The 26,363-nt window shown below is 44.7% G+C and overlaps 1 protein-coding gene across 9 annotated transcripts in view; it reads right to left on the bottom strand.

Moving 5' to 3' along the window:
- The window catches only part of SEC31A (SEC31 homolog A, COPII coat complex component), a 47,399-nt gene that overhangs the window by 18,149 nt on the left and 2,887 nt on the right, over window positions 1-26,363 (bottom strand). For all 9 annotated transcript variants that reach the window (XM_074823914.1, XM_074823915.1, XM_074823909.1 and 6 more), the window contains exons 5-21: window positions 23,698-23,896; window positions 22,071-22,166; window positions 19,204-19,344; window positions 17,018-17,160; window positions 15,959-16,058; window positions 14,534-14,695; window positions 14,181-14,333; window positions 12,507-12,755; window positions 11,827-11,901; window positions 9,347-9,397; window positions 8,500-8,577; window positions 5,970-6,045; window positions 5,210-5,388; window positions 3,291-3,417; window positions 2,248-2,393; window positions 576-749; window positions 6-179 (exon numbers count right to left, since the gene is read on the bottom strand). In XM_074823914.1, the coding sequence (XP_074680015.1) occupies window positions 6-179; window positions 576-749; window positions 2,248-2,393; window positions 3,291-3,417; window positions 5,210-5,388; window positions 5,970-6,045; window positions 8,500-8,577; window positions 9,347-9,397; window positions 11,827-11,901; window positions 12,507-12,755; window positions 14,181-14,333; window positions 14,534-14,695; window positions 15,959-16,058; window positions 17,018-17,160; window positions 19,204-19,344; window positions 22,071-22,166; window positions 23,698-23,896 (2,323 nt within the window). The remainder of the gene's footprint in view (window positions 1-5; window positions 180-575; window positions 750-2,247; window positions 2,394-3,290; window positions 3,418-5,209; window positions 5,389-5,969; window positions 6,046-8,499; window positions 8,578-9,346; window positions 9,398-11,826; window positions 11,902-12,506; window positions 12,756-14,180; window positions 14,334-14,533; window positions 14,696-15,958; window positions 16,059-17,017; window positions 17,161-19,203; window positions 19,345-22,070; window positions 22,167-23,697; window positions 23,897-26,363) is intronic.

Raw genomic sequence — 26,363 nt, 5'->3', positions numbered from 1 at the left:
ATTACCTGTTGGTAATACTGCTGAGCTGGAGCCTGGGGCCCTTGCATCTGTTCAGCCACAGGGCCAGCTCGTCCTTTGGGCACGGGCTGTCTCTCATATGGTGCCTTAAGTGCCTCCTGTCCTACTGGGAGCTCCCCTCGGGCTCTGCAAAGCCTGTCCCGTAACAGCATGATGTTGGGCTGCAATCACAAAAGGACAGCGAAGGAAAAGTTAACTGCATGGCCTGTCATCCAGTACATCACACCAAGAGGCTGACTGACCACAGGCTGATGAGTTCAAAAGAAAACCATCAACCAAGTGTCAAGGTACACGTTTCACTGTGTCTGGCTTGCAGGAGGGACAGCTGCCCTTTTGGCAGCCACTGGCTGCAAGGACAAGGATGTGAAAGGAAGAGGGAGAAGAACAAAGCTATGTACTTCTGCCAGCTCAGCGAGGCCAACACAGGGAGAAGGGAAACATCCTGAGGTGCATTTCAAAGGGCAGCTGTGCTGGCTAACTGCAGCAGGCAGAGACCTTTCCTCAGAGTACACCTGTTCACACAGAGAGAGGGAGGAAAAACCCTGAAGGCTCCGTACCTGGTTGGTGTTCGCAGGGAGGAAGGTCAAAGCTGCAGCAATGCTGCCCTGGGCTGCCAGGAGGTTGGCGTACTGGCTCATCTTCTCGGCCAAAAGGGCCCCCACAACATTAGGGTCCACGGTCTGGCTGAGCTGCACGGCTTTGCGCAGGATTACGACTTTCTCTATTAAATCCTGGAAGATCGGGGTAAAAAAAAAAAAAACAACCCACAAATGAGAACAATGGGGTGAAGTAAGCCCTGGCTAATGACTGTCACGGAGGGCTGTTCCTCAGGGCAGCCCTGCAGAACCCCTCGACCCGATGCGAGGCTCAAGCCAAGTGCAGATTTCCCAGGCAGTTAGAGTTGCACCAAAGGCACGACCGTACTAGCACATGAGACAACACAACAGCAACCGCACACCACGTGGCTTCTAACAGCAGAGCCAGCAGCAGCATATCAGGTAGAGTTCAAAGCCAAAAGAACTACTTTTATTAAATGAGATTTCAGGGCCCTATCAGCACTGAGCACATCCACCAAAAGAGTACACTTTCATACAAATATCTGGTGAGAGCCACGACAGCAATCTGAAAACATCACACCCATCACCACTATCAGTGCTGGGGTGCTGCACATTCATTTGCAGCATTTTAGTAAGTCAGTTCTTAACCATCTTAATCAAAAGGGTCTGATAACTCCTTTGGGAGAGTTGTCCATGGTTTTCTCGTTGTTACTGCAAAGATGATATTCACCAGGAATACTCCATATCCTGCCTTCCTTGCACATCCCCAAATACCAGAGCTGGTCTTGGTTGGATTTTCTCCTAGTGCTAAGTTCCAGGAACATTTTCTGGTCAGTTTTCTCATGTTTTTCTTACTGTGCTATACTGGAAGACACTACAAATATTCATTTGCCAATATTAATATGCAACCCCCTTTAAAATCTTATTATAGATTTAATGAGGTTGCCACACACACGATTTCAACCATATATCACTAATAAGGACTACTACTGACTGTTCAATAATACATTTTTGTTTTTCCCAACAAATCAGGACTTCAAAAGAGACAAGGGGGAAAAAAAAAAAAAAAACAAAACCACCAAGAAAACCAACAGCTTCTACAAGTTTCAGCAATTTCACATCATAGTAAACAAGCAGCCTCATTACGACTTCAGCAATATTTTTTAATTTTAGTGTCTGAGAGAGCAAAGCAATGCAATCAAAATGCAAATTTAAACAGAAGGTGAATCTGTAAATGAAGCCCTCACAATCAAGAGACTGGAAAGTAATTCTGATAATTCAAAACTGGAATTATTAGACTTCTTCCCCTGAACATCCAAGCCATGTCTTCCAAAAGCAAACATGTCCAAGTGTTCCCCTATTGCAAGAGATACAAGCATTCAAAGCCCGTTCTTTACCAAAATACTCGAAGCCCTACACCTACCTTCTTAAACAAGCATATTAGCAGGACTGCCCAAGGAACAGAGGAGACACGAGGGCCATAGTGCTTCACAACACACTTCCCAGTATCATATTTGTGTGTTATTTCTATGGAAGCCACCCATTCCAGAAGGAAAAAGCTTGCACCCTGAGATTCATGCAGCTGTCAAGACAGCAAAGCTCTGCACTAGATTATTTAAGTGCCAAATGACTGCAGTGTGTTACTTCCAACGTCTTTAACAGAATCACCAACCTGAAGGGACAAGGGGCTGTTTCCATCCTGAGCTTTGGTCCAACAAGCAATGAGTTTTTCCACGTTGCCAGCACAAATGTAACAGAGACAAGCCTGTGTCTGCAGAAGGCTGTCCCCCTCGCTCTCCAGCCTGTTACCCAGGAGATCTAGAGAAAATATGAACAAAGAAGATGCTGGTGAATCACTTCAGTGATCCCTCCACCACTGCCCAGGCTGGGGAAGCCTGCAACGCCCGTTGTGTCTCTGCTCAGCACAGCGAGAAGGGATATTGCCTCTGGGCTCCGCTGGTAAGGACATACACTGGTGTCCAGCACAGATTGTCTCCTGGGAGCCCAGCGCACTTCAGAGACAGTTAATGTCATAGCAGCAAGGACTTGTCAAATGCCTGCAAACCTGAGACAGGTCAGAGGGGACAGTCCATCTGCCGACATGACAAAAGACAAGAAGCCAGGGCTCGATTCTCCCCTCTGCCACCCGTTTTCTGCAGTCTCTCATTTCAGGAGCATGACCTGAATGTGCAACCAGCCAAGGAACTGTGAGAAACAAAGCTGTGATACTGCTCCAGGCTGTCATTTGCTGAAGTACACCTCCCTACACACCATGGCTGGCATCTGAGCGGCCCAGGGTGTCAGGCACACAGCTGTTAAGAGCGAAGCGTTTCCCTGAAACTTTTCCACTTGTGTCCCATGCACAAACACTCCAAGACACTGGTCCCTTGGCTGAGACACCTGTCACATCATCATCACCATCACCCATCTAGAAATGGTAAAAGACCACCACCTGTGCACTACACAGGTGATGCCAGGACACAGCTGCTCACAAGGGTCTCGGTTCATGTGCCCAGAAAATCAGGGAACAAACTGGGAACACAGCACCCCAGAGGTTCCTCTCCTCTCCTCTGCAACAGGACCAAAGAACTGTATTAACCATCAAAGCAGCTAGCGAGGCATTACAATAGTTTACTGGAAGGAAAACAACTGTGGTAAAGTATAGTTTTGCTGTAAGTGGAATAAATGACATCCAGTCTGTAAAAGTATCCTTACCACAAAGGGCTGCAAACTCATCTGGCCTGGCGTACGTGAGGACAGCAGCCAAAGCCTCTCTCCAATTCTGCAGATCACAAGACTGCACAATCTCTTTCCAGTTCTTTGTTACCACTGCAGTGATGAGCTGGACCAGGAGAGACCACAGTTAAGATCTTGGTAGGATTTCCTCAGGATACAGTATAATTTGTATCTATTCAGGCGTACTCATCCCCGCTGCATCCAGGGTCATGGCAGATACTGCACTGCAATTAAACAGCTCCACAAGAGTACATTTTACTTCAAAAGGAGTTCAGTGAAAAAAATCACAAGACAAGCTCAGATAACACAGACAGGCCAATTATTCTTGCTACAAAACGTGCAAGAAAAGAATGCACAAGAAAAGAATCTGCAAGCTGGGATTGCTGCAGATGGCTTTCAGGACTGTTTTTGCAAAGATAACATACCAAGTGTTTAGCTACAAATCTTCTGCACAATGCCCAGCAAGGGCTATGAATTTTGTTTGTCAAACTGTTTAATTCGGTTTTAAGCTCTTGGCCTCAGGCTGACCAGTGAGGGGCAGCTGAAAAGGCTGCTCAAAGGAAAGAGCAAGTGGCCTGCAGTATCCCTACCCTGTACCCACACACAGGCTGCCTGTCCACAAGCCTTCAGAACGAAATTTAGTGAACAAAGCCTTTGTCATGCTAAGACTTCAAGCTCAGAAACAGCTGAACAAGCAGTAAGCGTGCAGTTTGGGACCAGAAAAGAAAAAACCCACACCTGAACAACAAATGCAAGGTCTTAACAAGGTCAGCACTCACTTGTTAGCACAAACTAACTGTTCATAATAATAACTGGTCAGCTTTCCATAAAAATACCTTTTCCAAAAGGATGAGCTACAGTGAAGAAATTTCCCACGCACTACAAAATTCTCCTTTCTCTGATTAGACCAGAGGCAGAAAAGGAGCTGGGGAAGAAATCCTGCAGTCTTAATACTTCAGGTTTTCCTCTTTTTGCTTGTCCACTACTAGAAATGCAAATTGTTCCTATCTCAAACTGGATCACAGGCAATGACCAGCAAAATCCCACTTACAGATCCTTGCCTGCGGTGCTCATATGCCCCAACTCCCCAGGTGACTGTGCTTTGCAGCCTTCAGCCTTGCTCCAGGAAAGAACATGACCATTTTATAGGCTGCCTCCTGCTACTATATAAAATGCCCTTCTCCGAGCTAAGAAGTGACCATGATCAACTTTCTCCTGTCCCCTAGAAGTGGCCATCCTTGCCAGACTAACTGTCCTGTGCTCTTTTAAGGCCACTTCTTCTGTTTCATCTTCCTGTTGCTACTTTCTCATGTCAGTAGTAAAGAAGAAAGATTTGAATGAGCAGCATCAGCAATCCCTAGCATTGCAAAAACCTGAAAAGAATAACAACCAGCTGGCCATACATGCTGCCTCCTAGACAAAGGATGATTGATCTACCCTGGGCGTACTTCACTCTTCCGTGTGTGCAGTGAAACAAAGCATTGGCAAAATCTGTTAAGACTGATCACAGGCAGAAATCACCATAATGCTGCTGGCACTGAGCATGGGTCATGTGCAACTCCTGAAAAATGTGACGAGATAATAGACTGAAACGTGTGCTGCTTAAGATATTTATCAGTGAGAATCTACTAGTGTATATGCAACTCAGAGACACTGGAGACAAAGTAAAGAATACTTTTCTTGTGTACTGATATCCAAGTAGTGCGCTGTTTCTCTCCTTATCAGTGCATTAAAAAAAGACTAACAGAAATCCTTCTGCTCTGAGATCTTGTGGATGACCTGAATACTTAATAGCTTCTCACAGAAATAAACCTATGAAATGGCAAGAAAACTTTTAAGGTGAAAAAGGGAGTTTGCAAAGGCCTACATGCATGTTGTTTCTTAACGAAAAAACATACCCTGGTAATTTTGCTCTGCATCTTAGCAAAGTACTTTTCCTGTGTCCTAGAAAGCAGCTCTCGTCCGCCTGAGATGGCCAAGATAATGGCGTCAGCCATGCGGTTATCGTGCAAGCAGAGATCTACGGCGCTCTCAAAGTTCCCTGTCAGCAAAGCCTGGGTAATCAAACCGTCCACATCTGCAACGACAGAGGAGTGCATTTTCAAAGGATGGCATAAAAGTCACTTCAACAGGCAACAGCAGGTGATTCTGTCCAAATGTACAACACTGCGCAAAGCTCTCTGCAAACTAGCCTGTTCCAAGCAGGTACTCACAGGAATGGTCAATTGCATCTCCAGCCTCAAACACACTATGGTCATAGCCACATCGGGCTAAACGACCTCTGAAACAAACACCCTGTGTACAGTGCCAGAAACAAAGTCAAACCTAGACAGGAGTCAATGGTTTCTGTGTTATTCAAGAACCCCAGGAGTTTCTGAACAAACAGCGACATTAGCACTTCATTCCCGATCAGGTGTGCTCTTTTATATCAGGAAATCACTCCGAGTAGCTGCATTTCAGCAACGGGGTATACAAGTGCTTCCCTAAAGAAGCTGTATTTTCAAGTGTCTCAAGACTGCTGTGAAATGGATGGAGTTAGAAGCAAGTTATGACAATCCTTCACAAAATGTGCAGAAATTGCCTTCTCACGGGAACACCAGTATCAACATCAGTATTTATAAATATCATCACACACAATGAAATCACTATCAAGGTTACCTCCACTAACAGAGATGTTAAATGTCTTCTTTGCAGATCCTAAATCTTCAGTTTCTTGCTTATGGTCCTTCACCCTCTAAGAGAAAGTAAAAACATAATTTTTGAGGATATGTAAACACTTGGAATATACACATTTAAAAAAAAATGGCTCTCGCATTACAAGTTAAAGATAGACCTTCAACTACCAGTCACCTAAGAGATCATTAACTTAGAAGGAAAGAGTATCTCTGTCATTTAAAACACTGTTTCAGCACAGGATAATCAACCTCCCCTGGCACCTGCACAAAGTCACCTCCTAAGCACACTGAGAAAGGCCTGGGCTTGTCAAAGGATGTCCAGTACATGTAAACACACCATTATTCACACAATTATTCATTGTTCTGGGAGATCAGAGTGGATCATTTTTGAAAATGGACGCCAAGGGGAAAAAGCACTGGAAGCCCCAGATTTCTAACAACCAGGGATCACAAATACCAGCAACCAGGTACCTGGATCCTGGGTACTGACTTGTACACGTACATCCGTGCCTATATACACACAACCCCCTCAGAGCAAAACAGCAGCCACAACCACAAAATCAGAAATCTTCTCCCTTCCGTCCTCTTTCAGCTTCAACCCCTACCAAGAACAGTCTACCATAATGCTACCTAGGTTTCATTTAGCTCCACTTAGACTTTCAGCTCATCTTTGAAACACTCTGTAGCAGGCATACACCCTAGTTTAATTAAGCGAAACATGGGAACACATGCTTAATTTTCAACACAGAAGTCCAGCATGGTCCACACAGACTGAAGCGCTTTGCACTCAGTACAGGAGTGCTCAGCGGACAGAAGCTAAAACTCCCCCAGGAGTTAAAGATAGAGAGCATTTCCTGCAAGCACTTGGATTCTGGGATTTCAAACAAAAAATTTCAATAATAATATCATCAAGAGGGAAGTGTCTCCACCACCCATTTTCACAGCACAGCTTAAGAGCAGCACAGAAATTGTCCCACAAACTGCCTTCTCTGTCATAAGCCAGTGAGCTAGTACATGGAGTTCAAGTGTCTGCTGAGAACACCCTGCTTATATGCTGATCATTGTGAAAGTGTACTTCAGAGGATGAAGAACAAGTACACAGTTGACCAAGAACAGGCATTTGGGATGGGGAGATAAGTCTGAAACAAGCTTTATGTTTGGTTCATGAAAGGAGGCAGTGTCTGGAAACTTATTTTGCTGTCAGATAACGAGTAATGTGCATTTGGTATTTTGGTATCAGTTGAGAGCACATTGTGACTGTCTCAGGAATAATGTGCCCATCCAGTTACTTTATGTATGTGAAAGCACTCCTCAATGCATCATCAGTGGCTTCAGGTCAACCTCACAAATATTTACCACCATGTGGGTAAGCTAAGGTCATGTTTGGCTGTGAATTCTCTTCCAGAAGAGACATTTGTTATGAGACATCTTCATGACTGCATACAGCAAAATCCTTACGCAGTCAGATATATGTGTCTGCCACTACAGCATCTAACAAATTAACAAGCAATCAAGCACCTAACCTAAGGAAAGCTCTCTGTTTTGGTGTTCTTCACAGGCTGTCATATGGAGCCAACAAGTGCACCACTATGACATGCATGAGCCATGAACCACCTTCCTCATCCTCACAGACAACTGCAGACAGGCAGGTCTGAGCACAGGGAGCACAGGCAGTTTTGGGCTAACAGCTCAAATTCTAACCCAAAAGGGAGACTGAGGGAACGGGAGAGAATGAAGCTGGCCTGTTCACACAGCGATACCAGCATTTTCAGTGCTATCACATGGCAGAGGCTGGGTCCTTATATTTAAGACACAGGGATCCAAACAATACTGCTCAAATGGACAGAAATCAATAAAAGTCCCAAAGGCAGATGTGGCAGAGCACAAACTGCCAGCGATAAACCTGCCTGAACTGTTGCAACAGACATTCAGTGAGGCAGCTAGCTGTCAAAGCCCTGATACTCGCTGTTCAGGTGCAAAGGGGAGGGATGGCTCTGATGTTGGTGGGAGCAATGCAGGGAAGAAATGTTCCCCCTTTCCCCCAGCACCACAGCTGCATCTCTGCAAAAGGTGATACCTCGAAACAGGGCAGCAAAAAGCTGACACCTTGGTAGTAATCGAGCAGAGGAAGGGAAGCAAGGAGTGAGGAAACAGAAGGGCGGGGGGTGGGGGAATGGAATGCATTAGAGTTGTGGCAGCAGATCATTTAGTACATGTTAGGGAATTGTCAGAGTGAAAATTATGGCAGAATAAAGTCCTTGAGTCTGGTGCCAACTGGACTGTTACAAAAGAAGCTTGTTCTTCATTGCCACCAAAATCTATTCACATGAAGTCTGAGGCTGATGAGAAAGTCTCAAGCAACTTAACAAGAGCCCACATTTTACTCTTCTAAATAACTTCTTGTATTTCCATATACTCTCAGTGCTAGGAAAAGCCAACATAATAAAATGCTCAATAGTAACAAAGTAAACATGCAGGAGGTCAACAGGGTTAGTCTAGAGGGCAACAGATACCTCTCCCAAGAGCTGCTCCTCTGTAGCCTGGCCTTCATCCCCCTCATTCGGCACAGATTCATCAGATTCTGCGAGAGTCTTCAGCAGAGAGATGTCATTAAAAAAAAAGCCATCAAGAGGAAGAAATACTTTGCAATGTAGAGTATAGCCACCAACAATAGCCAGAATCAGGCTGCAAGTAACAGAAATGCATTGGCAATATGTGCTTGAGTACAACAAACATGGTAGAGGCCCTCCACTTCCTCGCTCTTTGCCATTACACAGTATGTTGTGCTGTTTGCATCTCAGCTGCCTGAAAACATGCTGCAAAACTTCTCTTCCCCATTAGGCAACTACCGATAACATCCGAAATGTCTATGGCACAAAAAGCAATGCAGTTCCCCTCTGTTGTTCAGGCAATGCCTGAACTGTATTTATCACTCTTGCAGGGAAGTGTTATGGGACCATATTCAGCCCTCCTTCCTTTTTTAAAGTCTGGAGAAGGTGCTGCTTTTGAAACCAGCTGCCAGGCAGCAAGGCTCTGGCCTACCTCACAAGCAGCACAAAGTGGCACAGTGGGCAAAGACACAGGCAGCAAAAAGGAAAGGTGGAGGGACATCACCCGACTCTGAATTAAAACATGTGAGTGAGAGCCCTTCAGTGGGAAAGGGGGAGACATTTGAGTGGAAAAAGGTGGTTGTTTTTACAAATAAGTACCTTCATCCTACTGAATGGAGGAACTTGTCATATGCTGGGTTATTTGTGACTTACTTTGGGACAGCTACCAAGCAGAAAGAAAAATTATTCTCACTTTGCACATTACCATGGCATTACAAAACTTAACAATTGTACACATGTGTTTGCTTACCTCTCCCAGGTCACCATCTGCAAGACCCTCTTTATTCAGAGCTGATACAATCTAGAAGACAACCAAGATTTAAGTTAGTGCCCTTTTATTTTGGAGAGGCAGACTTCTCACTGATCTCTTGGATTGCAGAACTGGCACATGTAGCCAATACATTGTTTGCAGAACAGTTAACGTGAAAATAAAGCCATTTCCTTTCCCAGCCTGGCAATGGATTTAGTGCTAAGCCCCCTGCACCCCAAGCTCTGATGGAAACAACAGCTGCTCTATGCCTTTAAACCTTTAATTGTTAACTCAAGAGCCTCAAACCTCACTAGAGCTGCTGGAAGCCACAGTAATAAAAATAGTATCAGAGCATGCAGGACAAAACCATCTCTCTGCTCTGGTTAGGGAAAATGAAGCGGTGACAATCCTTGTGGAGCAGGAAGCTGTGGTTTCAAGCACAGCACGTATATGGCTACAGGCTAGGATTTTCCAGGGTATGGAAGAGTTAAAATGCCCAGTTTTTACTGCTTTGCAAAGCAAATCTGGAGTCATGATTTAATTAGGGCACTTAAAAACACTGATTTAATGTATAGAGTTTAGAATACATTCAGAAAATGTATTAGTCAAGCATCTGGGAGACTGGGTTTCCTAATGCTGCTAATGTTATCTACTGCTTTTATTGCAGTATTTTATTGCAGGCTTGATTTTGTCCTTTAGGCTGGTTTTCACAAAAAGCTGAGCTCAAATTGCTGGAGATAGCCTTCTCTTTCTTTTTTAATCATTAGTTTACAGTAGAAAGGAGAAATCCAGGACTTGACTGGCATATGAGAATCGCAGGTTTTAAGAAGATAAAAACAAACCACCATGCTCTTAACAGCTTATTCCAAGAAGCTGAAATCTGTGACTCTCTTTCACTTTCTTTACCCTATCAGTAACATGAAACCCACGTTGTAATTTAGTGAGTTTATCATCTGGGTATCACAAATTTTCAGACGAGCTGTCCTGTATTGTTTTTTGACACTAAAAAACACAGATTCAACTTCAACATGGAATGCTTTGTTGAGAAACAGCTAGATGAAAACATGGCCTTGCAGCTCCCCTCACCTGTTCCTCAAATACCAAAATAACAGGGTAGGCCCAGCATTTCAGGACACTCAATTCAGCTATGCCCATTTTCCCAGCTTCTCCCCATGCACAGGGCATATCAAGCCCAGAGCAACAGTGGCAGAGGGCTCCAGTCTGCAGGAGGCTGCTCTGCAGGACCACTACTAAATTTTAACTGGATTTTCTAATCAAGATCTGCTTTTCAAAAACAGGATTTCCATTGCTGTGCTTGCCTTTGACTCATGCAACAGAAACTTAGAAGCTGAGGACAGACTTAGCAAAACCATGATTTTTTTGGGTAGTCATAAGGTTGCCCTGGAGGCCATTTAATTTGTAACCATAATGACATTTTTATGGAGCCAGTCTTTGAAAATTAAACGTTAGTTTGATATAATGAAAATGAATCAAACATTTAAGTCCACTGAATCAGAACTGAAGAAATACTAGACAGTTCCTGGGTACAGCACTGAAAGCAACAAAGAGCTAAAACACACAGCAGATATTGCCCTGTAACACTGAGGTAAGAATCTTCTTCCCACTTGGAAGAAAGCTCTATACCTCAGATGTGCAAGTTGCTTCCCAGGAATCCAAATTTTGCCTTTCTAAATGTAACCAGGTTTGATGTTTGCTTTCTTTTTTTTGGTAAAAACAAATGGCATCCTCCACACAAAAAAAGGACCATTCTAGGTTTTCCAAGGTACCCAATGAAACCCTGAAGACTGCTTACATGTTATTCAACCAGAAAGCATAAAATCAGACCAGATTCCATGATGCTTCAATAGAAGGATGGCACAAAGTTACATGAATAGCTTGAACCAACAAATATCAAAGCTTCTTGATGGTTGAGAATTTCAGATCAACACTGGACAGTCAGATGCAGACACGCCTCTGAAGTCTGTTGCCTGCTTTGAAACTTTCATTGAACATCCATATTGCAGGAAGATGACATAGCTAATAGGAAAACCCAACCAAACAAACTGCTTGCTGTAAGAATTTGGAAGTTACTCATGAGTAGTTTATCTAGACAAAATTTAAAGAGCAGAGGAAGATTTCTAGCATCCTTTAGAACAAAGACATTCCTTAAATAACACAACTATTCAAGTCAGCCGTGTTTAAACAGAGGCCCCGGCACGATGGGTAACAGTTGTATTATGGCTATCAGGAGAGCTGCAGCACTGACAAATACTATCTGCTGGGAAACACACCAAAAATAACGTTGTATAAAAATGTTTATTGTATTGAATAGCCTGTGGATACTGGTAATTGCTCTTCCAGTGCCACAGGTGAAGGAGTACTTCAACCATACATGGCATTGTCAACATATTAGGCTGTACTCTGTGGATACATCCATCAGGAAAGCATTTAACACAAGCCCAGCTTCCAGGAACATTTACCTTCTTCCTCAGATCATCTTTCCTGTATCCTAAGAGTTCGAGGTATTTAACACGTGAATCTTCTTCAAAATTCACCTTTAAAAAACAAAAGTTAAAAAATATATCGCAATTCACAATTTTCCATTTTCTCCCTCACTGGCTTTTTACTTGACTGGCACAAATCACCTAGTAAGAGCTACTGACTGTGTAGACTGAGGGTAATAAAAGGGAACTGAAAAGGTCTTCATTGACTTGGGCATCCAAGTAGTTAGGCAAGGCTTCAATCTGGTTATTGCAGGTGAGCATTCTGCTTATCCACTTCACTCGGAAAGCTCTCAATGTTCATAGTGAGCAGTGAAAAGCACATCTAAAGCTATTTCAAAGCTTTATCCCTTCTCACCAGTTCCCTGTACAAAGATGTACTGATGAGGGATATTAAAAAAAAACACCAACCCACAGGATACCTTCCCCCAAGACTTCGCTCTGCCAAGATTTCTCACGAACCCCACAAGCACCCCTGGCCCTAAGGACCCTCTCTCTTCTGGTGAGCCACCTCCAGGGAAGGCTTATGGGCACTATTCCCACAGCCTTTTTGTTCCCAGCACCTCTCCTGCTAAAACACCATCCCGTGCAGAAGGAACCATTTCTGTACTTGCTTTCCAAGTCAGTGGGGGACTCTTGAACCCCTGTTATTCTGTTACCTTTAAGAAGGCCCACACGTTTTTCTCAAAGTCAGCCTGGGCCATGTCGATTTTCGTCTGGCAGTAGCTGACAAAGCCTTCAGACTGCACAGCCTCCTGCAGCTGGTTTGAGCGGGCCAGGAACTCCTTCTCTGTAACAACCTGGCTCACGTAGACATGGTGACGCTGCTGCTCCTGCTGCTGCTGCTGCTGGATGCCTGGCTGCTGCTGAGACTTGGCATTCTCAAAGGTAACCAGCTTGCCTCCAAACTGCAATTGAGGCACACATGTAGCATGCAAAAGTAGAATCATACACTGGAGCGTGTATGGAAAAATATGCACATACACATATGTACGTACATGATTTTATATAGTGCATATATGCTTATGGTCCAAAGGACAAACGTTCCAGACACTGACTCATCGATTTTTTTTTTTTCACCACCCCCTATTTCTATGCACGTAAGGAGCTTGCTGGGTAAGTGGGAGCACATTTAATAAGACTAATGAGAACAGCTACTCCTGTACCTGTTTTTTCTCAGGCAAAAGATCCACTAGAAACTGAGAATTAGAGCTGTGGGTCTGTACAGTGCCCAGCATAAATGGAGCACCTCATGATATCGCAATGTAATTACCACAGAAACCCATGCATCATTAAATAAATGCTCAAGCATGATGCTTGCCCTCCTCTTGGCAGGCTGTTTACCAGTTACAAGCCTACTGATAGATGGGCAGTAAGTTGTGTCATCGTTTGGAGAGAAGTAAAATCAACAGAAGAAAAAAAAAATTAGAAAGGGCTTATAATATTTCATTCTGTAGCTCAGTTAATTTACACAGGCCAGTCCAATAAACAAGAAGGTCAGCATTACAAAAAGCAAGACTGACAAGGACTGACAGGACAAATAAGGGAATAAACACCATTATAAAATGACACATCAGTCAGCGGCTAGGCATCCCATCATTTGTTGGGAGAAAATTACATTTAATTTGTGCATCAGATCATGAGTAAGCAGACAATACAACGCTGAAAACTGAGGAGTATTTTGGCAAATAAATCCATTTCAAGTGGACAGGCTGAAATCTTCAGGAGATCCCAAAAAATGGCCTGTGAGTCTAGAAAATAAGCCAAAGGTGGAGCTAAAAAGCAGGTGACTCTGCTTTCACAAAAAGCAGAGCCTTGCCACCCTCTCACCTGGCTCCTCTGCAAATCAACCAACCATGGAGAGCCTAGCCGTGTGCTGCCACAGCAACTCCTGCGACCTTGATCAGAGCTAACCTGAGTGTTCTCCACCACACCAACTCACGTAATAGCTTCACACTGCACTAAAGTCTCAGATACTTGCCCAGTTTGATCCCATTCCCCCCCTCCCAATGTATATTTATTTACTCCAAAGTAAGCACAGCACATAAAAGCAAAGCCCTAATCCCAAAACAGAAAGAAACAAGTGCCTGCGGCAACACACCACCTCCTTGTTTTTTTCCCCAAGCATTTTTGTTACACTTTTGCTGGCTTGCTGTCCCAGGTGCCTGGTCTGGAAGCTGCTGCAAGCATCTCCTGCCACGATGACAAACAGGGGAAGCTCTTCCAAGTCTGAGCATGACACTGAACTCCCCTCTTCCTAAATTGTTTTGCAGATGCCACCACTACCTCCCTCCCTGCCTGGCCATCCACGCCGAGCCTAGTCTCCTGCTTACCGAGAACGATGCTCCCACAGGCCGCCGGATCCATTTGGGTGGTTTCTTTAGGGGCAAAACAACACTCTGTGGGACAGTCTGCTGGGGAAGCTGCAGGGGTGGGAGGGGCTGTCCTGTACCAAATGGATCGAGGTTCCCAAAAGACGATGAAAGCTGTGATAACAAAAGGGGGAAAAAGCAAAAGTGACATATCTCCAATAAAACTAAACATAAGCATTTATTTGTACCAGATAAGTACTCCTGCAAGCAGGGCTGCAGACAGCCACTGAAAACTTCCCATGAGCCCTATTCCCCCGCCCCCCCCCCCCCCCCCCCCTTTCAGTCCATATTCTTAGCTGAACATTTTTCAAAACCTGGTCAACTTGCTTCTGCCTCAAGCCATCTGTGCTGCCTCCCATGATGGAGTAAATGCTGATCCGCCCATCGAACGAAGCCGCAGACAAGACAGCGGGGTTCCTGGGACACCACTGGATATCGAAGCACCACTGTGTGTTCGTGGGCAACTCATACAGCACCTGGGCAGCAAAAACAAGTCCAATAAATCAGGGCTTTTATGGAGCACCACATCCAACAGCAACAACTCTCCTGCCTGCCCTGAGACTGACATGCTCTTCTTGCTCCCCAGCAGCCTCCACATTACCGTACATACTAACAGTGGAGAAACCCTGACAAATCACCAAACGAGATTATCACACTGCTTAATTTCCTTCTCCTCCTATTATATCTTCTGTTTAATCCACACAGGACAAACTATGCAGGCATATGTCTGTGCTGTTCCACTGGAGGCTGTGAGCTGCCGCTGATATTCATGCTAGCTCAGTGCTAATCTGGGTATCTCTACACACTACATGGAGACATGTTCAGGCTCCAAAGGAAGTCTGTTTTCACAGAAAAACTGGAAAAGTTAAAACCTGCACTCTGGGCAGACAGACTCTCCTGCCCTGGAACAGACAAGCCCACCACTGCAGCAGACATTTAACCATAAACTAGGAGAAGCTCAAAGAGCAAAATGCAAACTGCCTTGCTGTCTCCCAGGAAACTGTTTTTTATTTTTAGTAAAAACATGTAGTATGATTCATTCACATATAAAGTCTTCCTAACAGCACAGGATCCAGCTCAGATAACTAATTTACCACCCCACAGCTTTTTCACTTTTGGGCCAACGTTTGAATTTTACAAACACTACTCAAGTCCTCCAAGATTATTGCCCACTGCAGGCAAGGAGCACCAGGGTGTGCCTGAAGCCCTTCTCATGCTCTAGGGGCAAACACTCAACTTGTCTGAAAAAAGGATCTGCACCTCCTTTGAAAGGTATCCCCAGGCCCAAAAGCGTGGGGTCGGAACACATTTAAGTGCCTATCACTGACCTGTCACTATTGTAGTAACCTACAAAATCCCTCTTGTCTGGATAAAAGTTCTTATGCTTACAGAAGGTAAAAGGCAATTGCAACAGCAATCCAGCCACATCAGGCCCAAAGCAAAAGAGCAGGAAGCAAATACTTAGTTTAAGTGTGGCCGTTTCTATTCCTTTCAATTATCAGGGACTTTACTACTTGGCAGGAGCGAAGCAGTAAGGACAAATGGATAATATCAGCAACACTAGGAAAGAATCCTGCATCACCAGAACAATTTCAGAAGGCACATGTAGCAGCTGCAAGTACATGGGATATGGAGAAACATCCCATAGAAGCATCATTCCTAGGAATGCAAGCACAAAACACCTGCTTTGCCACTGTGCCACCTCTGAACAGAGATTTTAAGCAGTGTGTGTACAATACCTCGCCCGTGTTAGGACTGGAGCACAGAATTTTAGCATCCTTCCCACAGCTAAGCAGCAGCTCCGAATCTGCCATACTCCAAGCAATGGCCAATATACCCCTGTGTGAAAAGTCACAACCAAAACAAGTTTAACGTAAATGCAAAATGCTGAGAAATAAAGCATATTTATAAGCCAAGTTTCTGCATTAGCTGAGCATTCCACCTCTCCACTCCTTCTTATGAAAGAAGAAATTTTTCAGTGTTATCAGCACTTCATTCAAATAGACGCTTTCTATTTTCTGCATGAAGAGGTGAAGCCATCGTATATGAAAATGAAATGCAACAGTCACGCGGGAGAACCTGGACACCAGTGTAACAAAATGGTTTGTTTGCCTGCAGCATCATCAACATACAGTGTGCAAACCTGTAGGAAAGGTCGGTGACTACAAAGTTTGTCAGCTTCTTTTTATTAGCAGGAGGTTCCAGTCAGCAGAACCACTGGCAACAGCTTTGGTAGCAGCTACAACACAGACTTATTGCTGTTCTCTCTCCCCTTAAAACAAGTGGCAGTTTTGGACAATAAGGAAAGTTTCACTAACAACTGAGGAGGGAGAAGAATTTAACAAACTCTTTTCTTGTACCCAAATTTAAGGCATTTAGGGGACTGAGGGGCAGAGAGACTGTCTGCATGTGAGGATGCGCTCAGGCGCACCTTCAGTCCATTATCCAGACAAAATCTACTACTACTACTACTACTACTACTAACTCTTTGCACCTCAGCTACCGCCTCTCAAAAAGCACAGAAACAAACAAGCAACTTCAGTGTTCCAGCAGGATGGGGTTTTTTTTTGGAGGGGTCTTGTTCCCCTCAAACCAGCAGGCCCCAAAAAGGCAAGCCTTTCCGGACACAGGGTTGGCTAGTCAGCAAGCCAGCATATAACACTGTCTGCTGCTGGAATCACCTCCGCCAACTCAGTGAACCCTCACAGGAAACTGAACAACAAGTGAGACATACAAACTGGGATGCAGTCACCAACTGTGTAAACACCATGGAGCAGCAGGTTACATAAGACTCATACCTTGTATGGCTTTCTAGAACACGAAGTGGTGAGGAGGCAAATCTTAGGTCCCACATCTGAATCACAGGCAACCTGTCATCCTCCGAGGCCAAAACCATCTGGGTAGCAACATCAGGGTGCCATGCCAGGCCCGAGCAGTGCATCTGAGGGAAAACATTGTGCCACAGCATAAAATAACTAAGCAGCACCAAAGGACAAAAGACAACTAGCCTAACAGGCTAACAGACAACTAGTACTACAGGCTTGGGGAGGAGTGGCTGGAGAGCTGCCAGTCAGAGAGGGACCTGGGGGGGTTGATTTACAGCCAGCTGAACATGAGCCAGCAGTGTGCCCAGGTGGCCAAAAGGCCAATGGCATCCTGGCTTGTATCAGCAATAGCGTGGCCAGCAGGGACAGGGAAGGGATCTTACCCCTGGACTCGGCACTGGTGAGGCCACCCCTCGATGACTGGGTTCAGTTTTGGGCCCCTCACTACAAAAAGGCCATTGAAGGACTCGAGTGTGTCCAGAGAAGGGCAACAAAGCTGGTGCAGGGTCTGGAGCACAGGTCTGATGGGGAGCGGCTGAGGGAACTGGGGGGGGTTAGTCTGGAGAAGAGGAGGCTGAGGGGAGACCTCATCGCCCTCTACAACTCCCTGAAAGGAGGGTGCAGAGAGGGGGGATGAGTCTCTTGACCCAAGGAACAAGCGCCAGGACAAGAGGGAATGGCCTCAAGCTGCGCCAGGGCAGGGTCAGACTGGCTCTTAGGGAGTATTTCTTTGCAGAAGGGGTTGTTGGGCGTTGGAATGGGCTGCCCAGGGCAGGGGGGGAGTCCCCATCCCTGGAGGGGTTGAAGAGTCAGGTTGACCCAGCGCTGAGGGATCTGGTGGAGTTGGGAACGGTCAGTGTGAGGTTCATGGTTGGACTGGAAGAGCTTCAAGGGCTTTTCCAACCGAGATGGTTCTGGGATTCTGTAAATATGTCTACATGCTGTGACTGTTGTGAGGAAATTTGCAGCTGTGTTTCTGGGACTATTTCTGACTGCATTCAGACTGGGATACTCTCCTCATTTCCATGAGTGAGGAGACTTGCAGTTAGGTTTCCCAAGGTCCTCTCAAAGAGATGACTTTGTGCTGTCTTGTTCACAGTCTTATGTTTTAATGTAAGAAAACTGTAAAGCCCTCTGTACAAACCTTCTTCTCTAACATTTTTATTAATATTTTAATAAAAGCCATCATTAGGCAGAGGTTATTGTCATGTGAACATTGTATCACTCGCCTCCAATCACATCCTGAAGACAGCCTACTGTGCTGCTGTTATGTTAGGCAAGAAATACGAAAAACATTGAGAGTTACAGTTTATCAGAAAAAGAGTGCAGTGACCAAGCAGCTACTTCAGGAGCACCCACCTGTAAATTTTGTTTTGAACTCTTGCCACATCTTCAAAGTTGTTATAAGCAATATTCCATTTAAAATATACAGAATTATACAAATATGTCACTCTCCACCAGTTCAATGGTTTTTTCACATTTTTCACATTTGCACTGCCTGAGGAGCAGGCATGGTGGTTGTAAGTCTACAAGGCAGCGTCCCCTGTAATCTGCTCAACAGCAATGCTCTGTGGTGCGCTCTACCACAGACCCTGCCCTCTCCAAGCTGAGCTGCAGCCTGCTCTCATTTCCACGTCCAGACCAGCAGAAGCACAAGCCCCAGGCTCCACCAGCTGTCAGCGTCCTGCCAGGGTTCAGCCCTTGTGGTCATCCCACCCCGTGACGCTGAGGAGCCTGAGCACTAAGTCATGATGTCACCTGCTCTGAGAAACTAAATGTGCCACACAGAGCACGTGAGCATCAACTTCATCTCTCCAGTACACAAAACATGTTATTTCTGACTAGCTGAATAAAAATCTTTCTGTGGTAGCCCCAAACAGATCAGTAATGGCTTTCTCCAAACTAACTTGTCACTCTGACAGGAAATCTGACTGCCTTGCTTCAATGTGCATCTGCTCATTTTAGTTTAAAATGCTGATAATCCCTCTGCATATACTTTTAAGAGAAAGCATTAGATATTTAGCACGTCATAGAAAACTGGCCCAGGCACCAGTATCTTTCTGTCATGTAAGAAGGGGTGTTATGACCTGTCCCCACATGCCAAGAGGCACCCACACTTCTCCACAAGTGCCCACGCAGCCGCATGAGAGCCAACTCACCCGGTTATTATGGTCACTGACTTTGATGATGGGCTCGTTCTTCCTGAGATCCCACACGGTAGCTCGGCCGCTTGGGCTGGCGGACGCCAGGATGTGCTGGACTTGCCTGTTCCATGCAATACAGCTGATGTCCTCGAGAGGCTGTCGCACACACAGAACAGCCTGTCACAACCTTCCCAAATTGAAGACTCAAAACCTGCTATTTTCAGGACTTGTTAAATGACAGTTGCAAGGAGACTCATCCCAGGTACTCTGTGTGTTCTGGTTTCCTACGTACAGGGGTAGCCTGAAAACCCTGATTTATAAGCTGCTAGTATTTCTCTGTAATATTTGCATTTTCTGCTTTACAATATAATACATTAGTTGCTTAAAGAAGACTAAGTACAACTGTCTTCAGGAACAGAAAATTGCTCCATAAAAGTGTATCCAGGTATATGAACTGCCCTTTTGCCTTGGATTATTACGTTTTGCCTTACAAAAAAAATATGTCTGGTTGGAGGAATTTTGTGGGGTATTTTTATTGCCCCCAACTGCTTATTTTTAGTCCAAGAATTAAAAGCAATGTTATCCCAGTGTTTGTTGCACTATTATTTCCAGCTGTCATTAAGCATATGGACTAAAAAACTTCCCAGCCTAAAAAATTACTATTAGACATAAAAAAATTCTATACAGGGATCTTTAAGGTGAGTGTCCTCCAAAACGCCCACATGATAATAAATGACTCAGACTAAACAAAGTATCTAAACTCAGAGAGTTTAAACTAAAAATCTTGAAACAGAAGATTACTTCTCATCCCATTTCCTCACTCTGTTGTCTCCAAATTATCATGCAGTAATAAACCCATTTTCCAGTAACCACAAACTTCTTGTACAATTTTGTAACAGCTACAGAAATGTACACGCATCGAAACAACTTCCTCCTATTCTATCTCCTTCACAAGGTACCAAGTACTACTTTTTCTTCCCATATATCTTCTTTAAGAGAGACAGGCTAAACACTGGCTCTTAAGTACAGCAATTAAACACTCCCTGAAGCCCATGAAGGTAACTGTCAAACCTACCGCCTCATCTTCTGACTTCTCAGTAGCTGCTTTTTATCTTCCTCCTACTTCCCTCAATCTGCACCCTCACGATCTTCAGATTCACGCATGCAGCGGAAGACCAGAAGACATGCAATGGTTACGGATATTTAAAAAGTGGTGTAACCTGAGAGACTTGGCTTGTTATTATTTGTGGCTTGATAAAATGCAACATTTCTCAAAGACTACGGGGATACTTCAGCTTCCCCTGGCCAAATACAATTTTTTAAAAAATAAAATCCCACCACATGAAGACATGAATCAACTGCTTGTGCAGCCAGTCAAAACCACCAGTCTGTTGTGGATGAACATGGCTGCATATCCAGGGTTGCTGCACAGGAAGCAGAGCAAACTACTCCTCGCGTGGACCTTTGCACTTAAAGGCACAGCCAGGGAACTGCACTCCAGGGGCTAGAAAAGGAGCAGCATCCAGTCACCCTTGTACGGAGCTGGGCAAAAAAATCACAAAGGGTGGCAAAATAGTGCTGTCGTGACTGACTTCATACCACTGAAAGCTACCTACGCTGTCACTCAGACACTTAAGGACACGGGCTCCTGCCACGCGCTTTTGGTCACAGCTACGTCACTGAAGTGCTAAGGCTTGGACACAGGCCCAAGCCAGAGTTGACCTATAGATGAATCCTGTGTATTTTATAACTGATAACCATTGTGCTAGTGGGTATTGCACTAAGTTATAACAAATCACTTATGCTGGTGTAAAAAGTGCTAAAGTGTTGAAGTACTGAAGTCTGAACAACAGGCCCCGAGCTGAAGCTGCTGACTTAGTATGTAATCATTAACAAAGTGTGTATGCTCACTAGTGAAGGATGCAGCTTAGACAGAATATAATCAGTACTGAGGATGAAATGCTGAGAGAATGTATCCAACTTCCCGATTTAGCCTTGTTCAAGGCTGAGAACACAAGTGTTTGGCCTTGTTAGAAACTCCCTTGGTTCTCCCCCCGAGCCCTGGCCAGGCTTTGGGTGGAATCCAACAGGAGGATGAAACCAGATGTTTCCGCTCAAAACAAAGGTGCCAGCTATTCTGGCTTGCTGATTTTTGGTCCATAAGGCTGGACCCGCTCACAGCGACTTTGGAAGCCTCAGCTACGGGTGGACGCACCGCGTAGGATTTCCCACTCGCCGGGAAAGACTCAACAAATCCTCGCTGTAACCAGGGCTGCCCAGCACCTGCAGGTCTGCATGTTGGAAACGTATGCAAGTGGTGAGGTGTCTTTCTTAATCACTGTTCTCCCCGTCGTGTAGTAATGATTTGATGTATTACTCTGTATTTTCCTATTTGCTTTAAGTGCATTATTCTGTCTTCTCTTACTGTATGTTTTCTGTATTACTCTGGTCCATTATTTAGCTATCCCCAGTAAAATACACCTACTCTTTTCACTCTGGCGTCCGGGTTTAATTGGTATCCTTAATCAGCAAAAGTCACGAAGAGAACATTACAAAAATTAAGTGCCAATAGGCGGCCTATTTTTGTTGGCCTTCGGGAAAGCCACTGGAGAACAACATGCAGGAACACGTTTTTCTTTATTTTGATACAGAGAGATACATTGTACCACCCCTTAAGGACTGTATCTAACGTTGCCAGAAATGTGGCTCATGGCTAACTACAATTAACAGCTACCAGAGTTAGACTTCAACTGGGTTTTTTTCCATCCCCTCCTCCTTGAGACAGCTTTAAAACTGTACGTTTCAATGAGCTCTCAACTTAAGTGACATGCATATTTTTTACTAGTCTGCTCTGCAGTATTTAACAAATACAAATCTGGTACCTGCGTCTTCACTCCTGGTGTCATTGGCGTGGCAAAATTGTTCAAGTCCCAGATATAGATTTCAGACTCATTAGCACCAGAGGCCACCAGATTAGTCTGTAAGACACATTAATAGATGCTAAGAGTATTTTCAGCATCAGCTTTCACAGTTTTAGATGCTGGGAGGCATCAGATTCACAGAACTGTGCCAATTTCTCCTATCAGCTCAGCATATAGCCTTTGGCTCACACAGAGCAGCTTTGGGAAAGAAGGAAGTTTTTTTGAGATTGAAAGTAAGACTAAGTCAATGAAAAAAAAAATCCATTTGGTGCACTAGACTGGCGCATGCCAAGACCAAAATTCCTGGTTTGTGGAGTGTTTCTCCACTGCACAGCAAACACCCATGAGGAGGCTGCAGGGGCGCAGCCACGGGCAGGTGAGTTGGGCAGCAGTGACACTTCTGGGAGGGAGCAGACGAAGTGGTGCTGCAGAGCAGACAATGACACGTGGGGTCGGCTGGAAGGAGCGTGGTGTTTGTGCCTCCAGCAGCAGAGAGCACTCGGCCCACAGCAAGTGCAATCATCCAGAGCAATCCTGCGTCCGGGCTGCAAAAGTCCAGGCAGGGTGACACGAGCAGAGGGCACCGAGCATCCTTTGATCACATCCAACAAGCCGGTGACAAGCAAGTCCCGACTTCGTAACAGGCAGAAAGGGAAAGGAAGCTATTCAGAGAAGACACAATGAACACAGGGTGGCCTGGCTGAAAGCAAGTGTGCAGGCACAGAAGCGCTATTTAAGAAACGAATTCAACTGAATTCTCGCACAGCTGGTGGGGACAAGGAAAAATCAACACACTGTATCTAAAAGGAAGTAAATGCTCATTAGTGACGGAGGAAAGCTTGTTGGTTTTGAGAGCTCTTCTGCTAAAGAGGCCATGTCACTGTGTTTCCTGTTCTGTCTCCTCTTTGTGAGTAACAATACTTACAGGTCTTGAGGACGGATCCTACCCAACCCCCAAAGGAGATACCTAAAATCTGATGTCACCAGAAACGTAAGAGCATGTAAATACTCCCTGTGTGATGAGAACAATATTGGCACAGTATGTGGGAGCTAAAAAGGAGACTGGGTAAAAAGACCACAGGAGACCACCTCTACTTTACATGTAAGCTGAGCTAAAATGACCCCCTAAACTGACAACATAAACTGATGAGGGGGAAGGAACGAACCAGGCACTTAAAACTCTTTTATTCCCCATTCTGAAATACCTTCAAGGAATTTCTTTAAATCACAGAAACTTGAGCATAAAATACATACTGCATCAAGCTACACAGAGAGCATACTGGGTGAGAAATACTGTAAAACCCAAGTGCTCTGTCTCCTAGTGCAGTGTTCAGATTACAGTGGGGGTTCACCGAAGAACGATACCACAAACTGAAATTGGTCTGTGATATCAGACAGACCCTTTCCCTGGGTATGGTTTTTATACTTCTGCACCCCAGTAACAGGGTAGGTTCTTCCTATTAAATACACAGACACTCAAACAGCAAATTTAGTTCACGCTTTTCAGGAGAGGCGAAAGGGACAGAAACATTTGAGGTTACAAGTTAAGACAGGCCACTGATGTGATGAAGGACAGCAGAAAACCGACCTGGAACATGTTGACATCGAGTGCTCTTACTGGTCCTGTGTGCTTGTCTTTCTGGGCAATTATTACTTCAGCATCTCCAGCTATGATTTTAGCTGGGTCATACAGAATGACATTTCCGTTTTCACCCCCAGCAATCAGGACTCCAGAGACTCTCTCCTCTGAGGTCATGCTGTGCGGCCCCCAGATCAGCTTGTGGTACCTGTAAGACACAGAGGTCCCTGGGATAGTCCCTCTACAACTATCCACCATTGGTTCCATACACACCGATGCACCTCGTTTTGCTCACCCCAGCTAAAGCCTCCAGACTGCTGCTAACAGACAGAGCAGACACGTCAGAGAAAAGCACTGCCCGCATTTCTCCTTAAGGATGAGTTTTTGCACTTACAACTCCTTCTGTCAGAAAGACAACATGTCCCCGTTCTGCTTGTTATCAAGATGAAGGGTCACAACATCTACAACTGATAACCTGGTGACTGATAACATCTCTCATCTCCTGGCTGCAAAATCAGGGAAGTGCTCCCAACTGCACCCAATTTTGAGCTCACCTTTGCAAAACAATAGAAGTAAAGGACTGTAAGCCCATCCAACCACAGCCTGGAGGTAAGCCTCTGCTGTTTGTGAGCAACTCTTCATACAAGAGAGGAAAAAGGTGGAACTAGAAAAAATTCCAAATCCATTTCCATATCTGTGTTTCTGGGTGAGCAACTGTTTCATCTGCTGTACTGGAGGCTCAGCAAGTAGTTCATTCACATCACAGACACTTGTCTCTTGGACCACAATCTATTTTCCAGGCTAAATCAAGAGGAATTAAACATACTTCCAGAAACGATGTATTTTCACACCACTGTGCCCATCTGCAAATACCCAGATTTCCTTCAACTCAATGAACTTGCTGCACAAGCAAAACAGCATTCCTGTGCTTCAGCCAAACAAGGAATGAATTTCTTCTATATAAAATGACACACTGCCATATATCAGCTCTGAGGCAAGCAGAAAGCAAACCCACATTGACCAAAAGGTGTCAAGGAATTATTTTAGCATTCACTGTGTTATTACTAATCTTTTCGTTATTCCTGGACAAGTAATTTCTTTAAATCACAGAAACTTGAGCATAAAATACATACTGTATCAAGCTACACAAAGAGCATACTGGGTGAGAAATACTGTAAAACCCAAGTGCTCTGTCTCCTAGTGCAGTGTTCAGATTACAGTGGGGGTTCACCGAAGAACAGAACACAAACAGAAATTGGTCTGTGATATCAGACAGACCCTTTCCCTGGGTATGATTGCTTCTGCACCTAACTATGCAAGGTTACGAGAAATGGAGTGACCCACAGGGTTGTTTGGGCACTAGTATTACACCACGAGCAAGATTCAACAGGACTTAAGATAACCCTAAATGAAGGCAGAAAACAGTCAAGAATGAAAACCAGAGTTAACCATGCAATTACTTTCCTCTTGCCCTTTTCTTTTTCCAGGATAAAGAATGGCTCTGTAAAAGCAGTGCAAAACTTTCCTCGGAGGACAATTAACAAAGCCTTTTGCAGGATTTATCTTTTGTGGGTTTAATCACCCAGACATTTTCATTTGCTGCAAACCAAAATAAAACCTGCAGTATATATTGCTAGCCTGGGCACTTCTTGTTATCTTTAATAAAAAACAAACAAACAATCTACCTCCTTTGTAATGCATTTTCTGGAGCCAAGTCAAATTCTTGTGTTGCTCACCAAGGGAAGTACTTTCAAAGAAGCACGGCATCCTGGCTATAATGAGTGTTTTTTGAAATTCAGTAAACAAATGTCACTTGACAAGCCCTGAAAAATTTCAGTCATGGTGAAAACAAGGTAAAACAAGGAAACTGTAAAAGATCAAACACCTCATCCTGCTCTCAGCAGGTCAGCAGGACATGTTAACATCAGCTTTGCTCACAGTGCAGGGCATTAAACAGACTCTGGCTTTCTCACAAGTCCCACGTACTAAAATGTGGACAATTGCAGGGCACAGATCGCAAGCTGCCTGCCAGCACGACTGCTCTGCCAGCCCACGGGTCATTACAGCAAACCTGACATGGCACAAAGCCAGCAGCCTAACACCTTGTACTTCCTCCTGCAAAAGCTACTGCAACTGTTCTTTACTCAAATCAGAAAAGCATTCCCAAGCTACTGTGTGCAAACACACACAGTTTCAACCCCTCTCAAGTTGTTTATAGGCAACACAACCTCTAGGAAGCCAGCAAACGACATTTGATCAAAAACTTTAGGAAAGAGTTGTAGGTCCTTTAGGTCTTGAAGTTACAGCTTTACAACACATAGTGAAGACTCAAATCCAAATATTTTCTACTCATGTCGGAGGTGGTGGTGATGGCAATTACTTCTCTAGAAGTGTCAGATTCTCACTGGAACATACTCCTGAAATGCTGTAATTGCCCCCACCTCCAGTCATGTTGTTTCAGGTCACCAGGGGGAAAAGTGGTTCTGCTGACACTGTAGCCGGTATGAAAAAAATCATGGATCCAATCCAACGGCAACAAAAATTTTCACCTCTTCCTCTACCCACAGCAACATCCTGCACTTCCATCTATGTTTTTTCAGCTCACCCACAACAAGCAGCAGCCACTGGACCAGACACCAGAGAGCCGCTACAAATGCTGCTGAGATGGAAACCGG

This window comes from Strix aluco, chromosome 4, assembly GCF_031877795.1.
Source record: "Strix aluco isolate bStrAlu1 chromosome 4, bStrAlu1.hap1, whole genome shotgun sequence".
NCBI lineage: Eukaryota > Metazoa > Chordata > Aves > Strigiformes > Strigidae > Strix > Strix aluco.
Note: the sequence above shows the minus strand (reverse complement) of the source record. Positions and strands in the feature narration are given on the sequence as shown.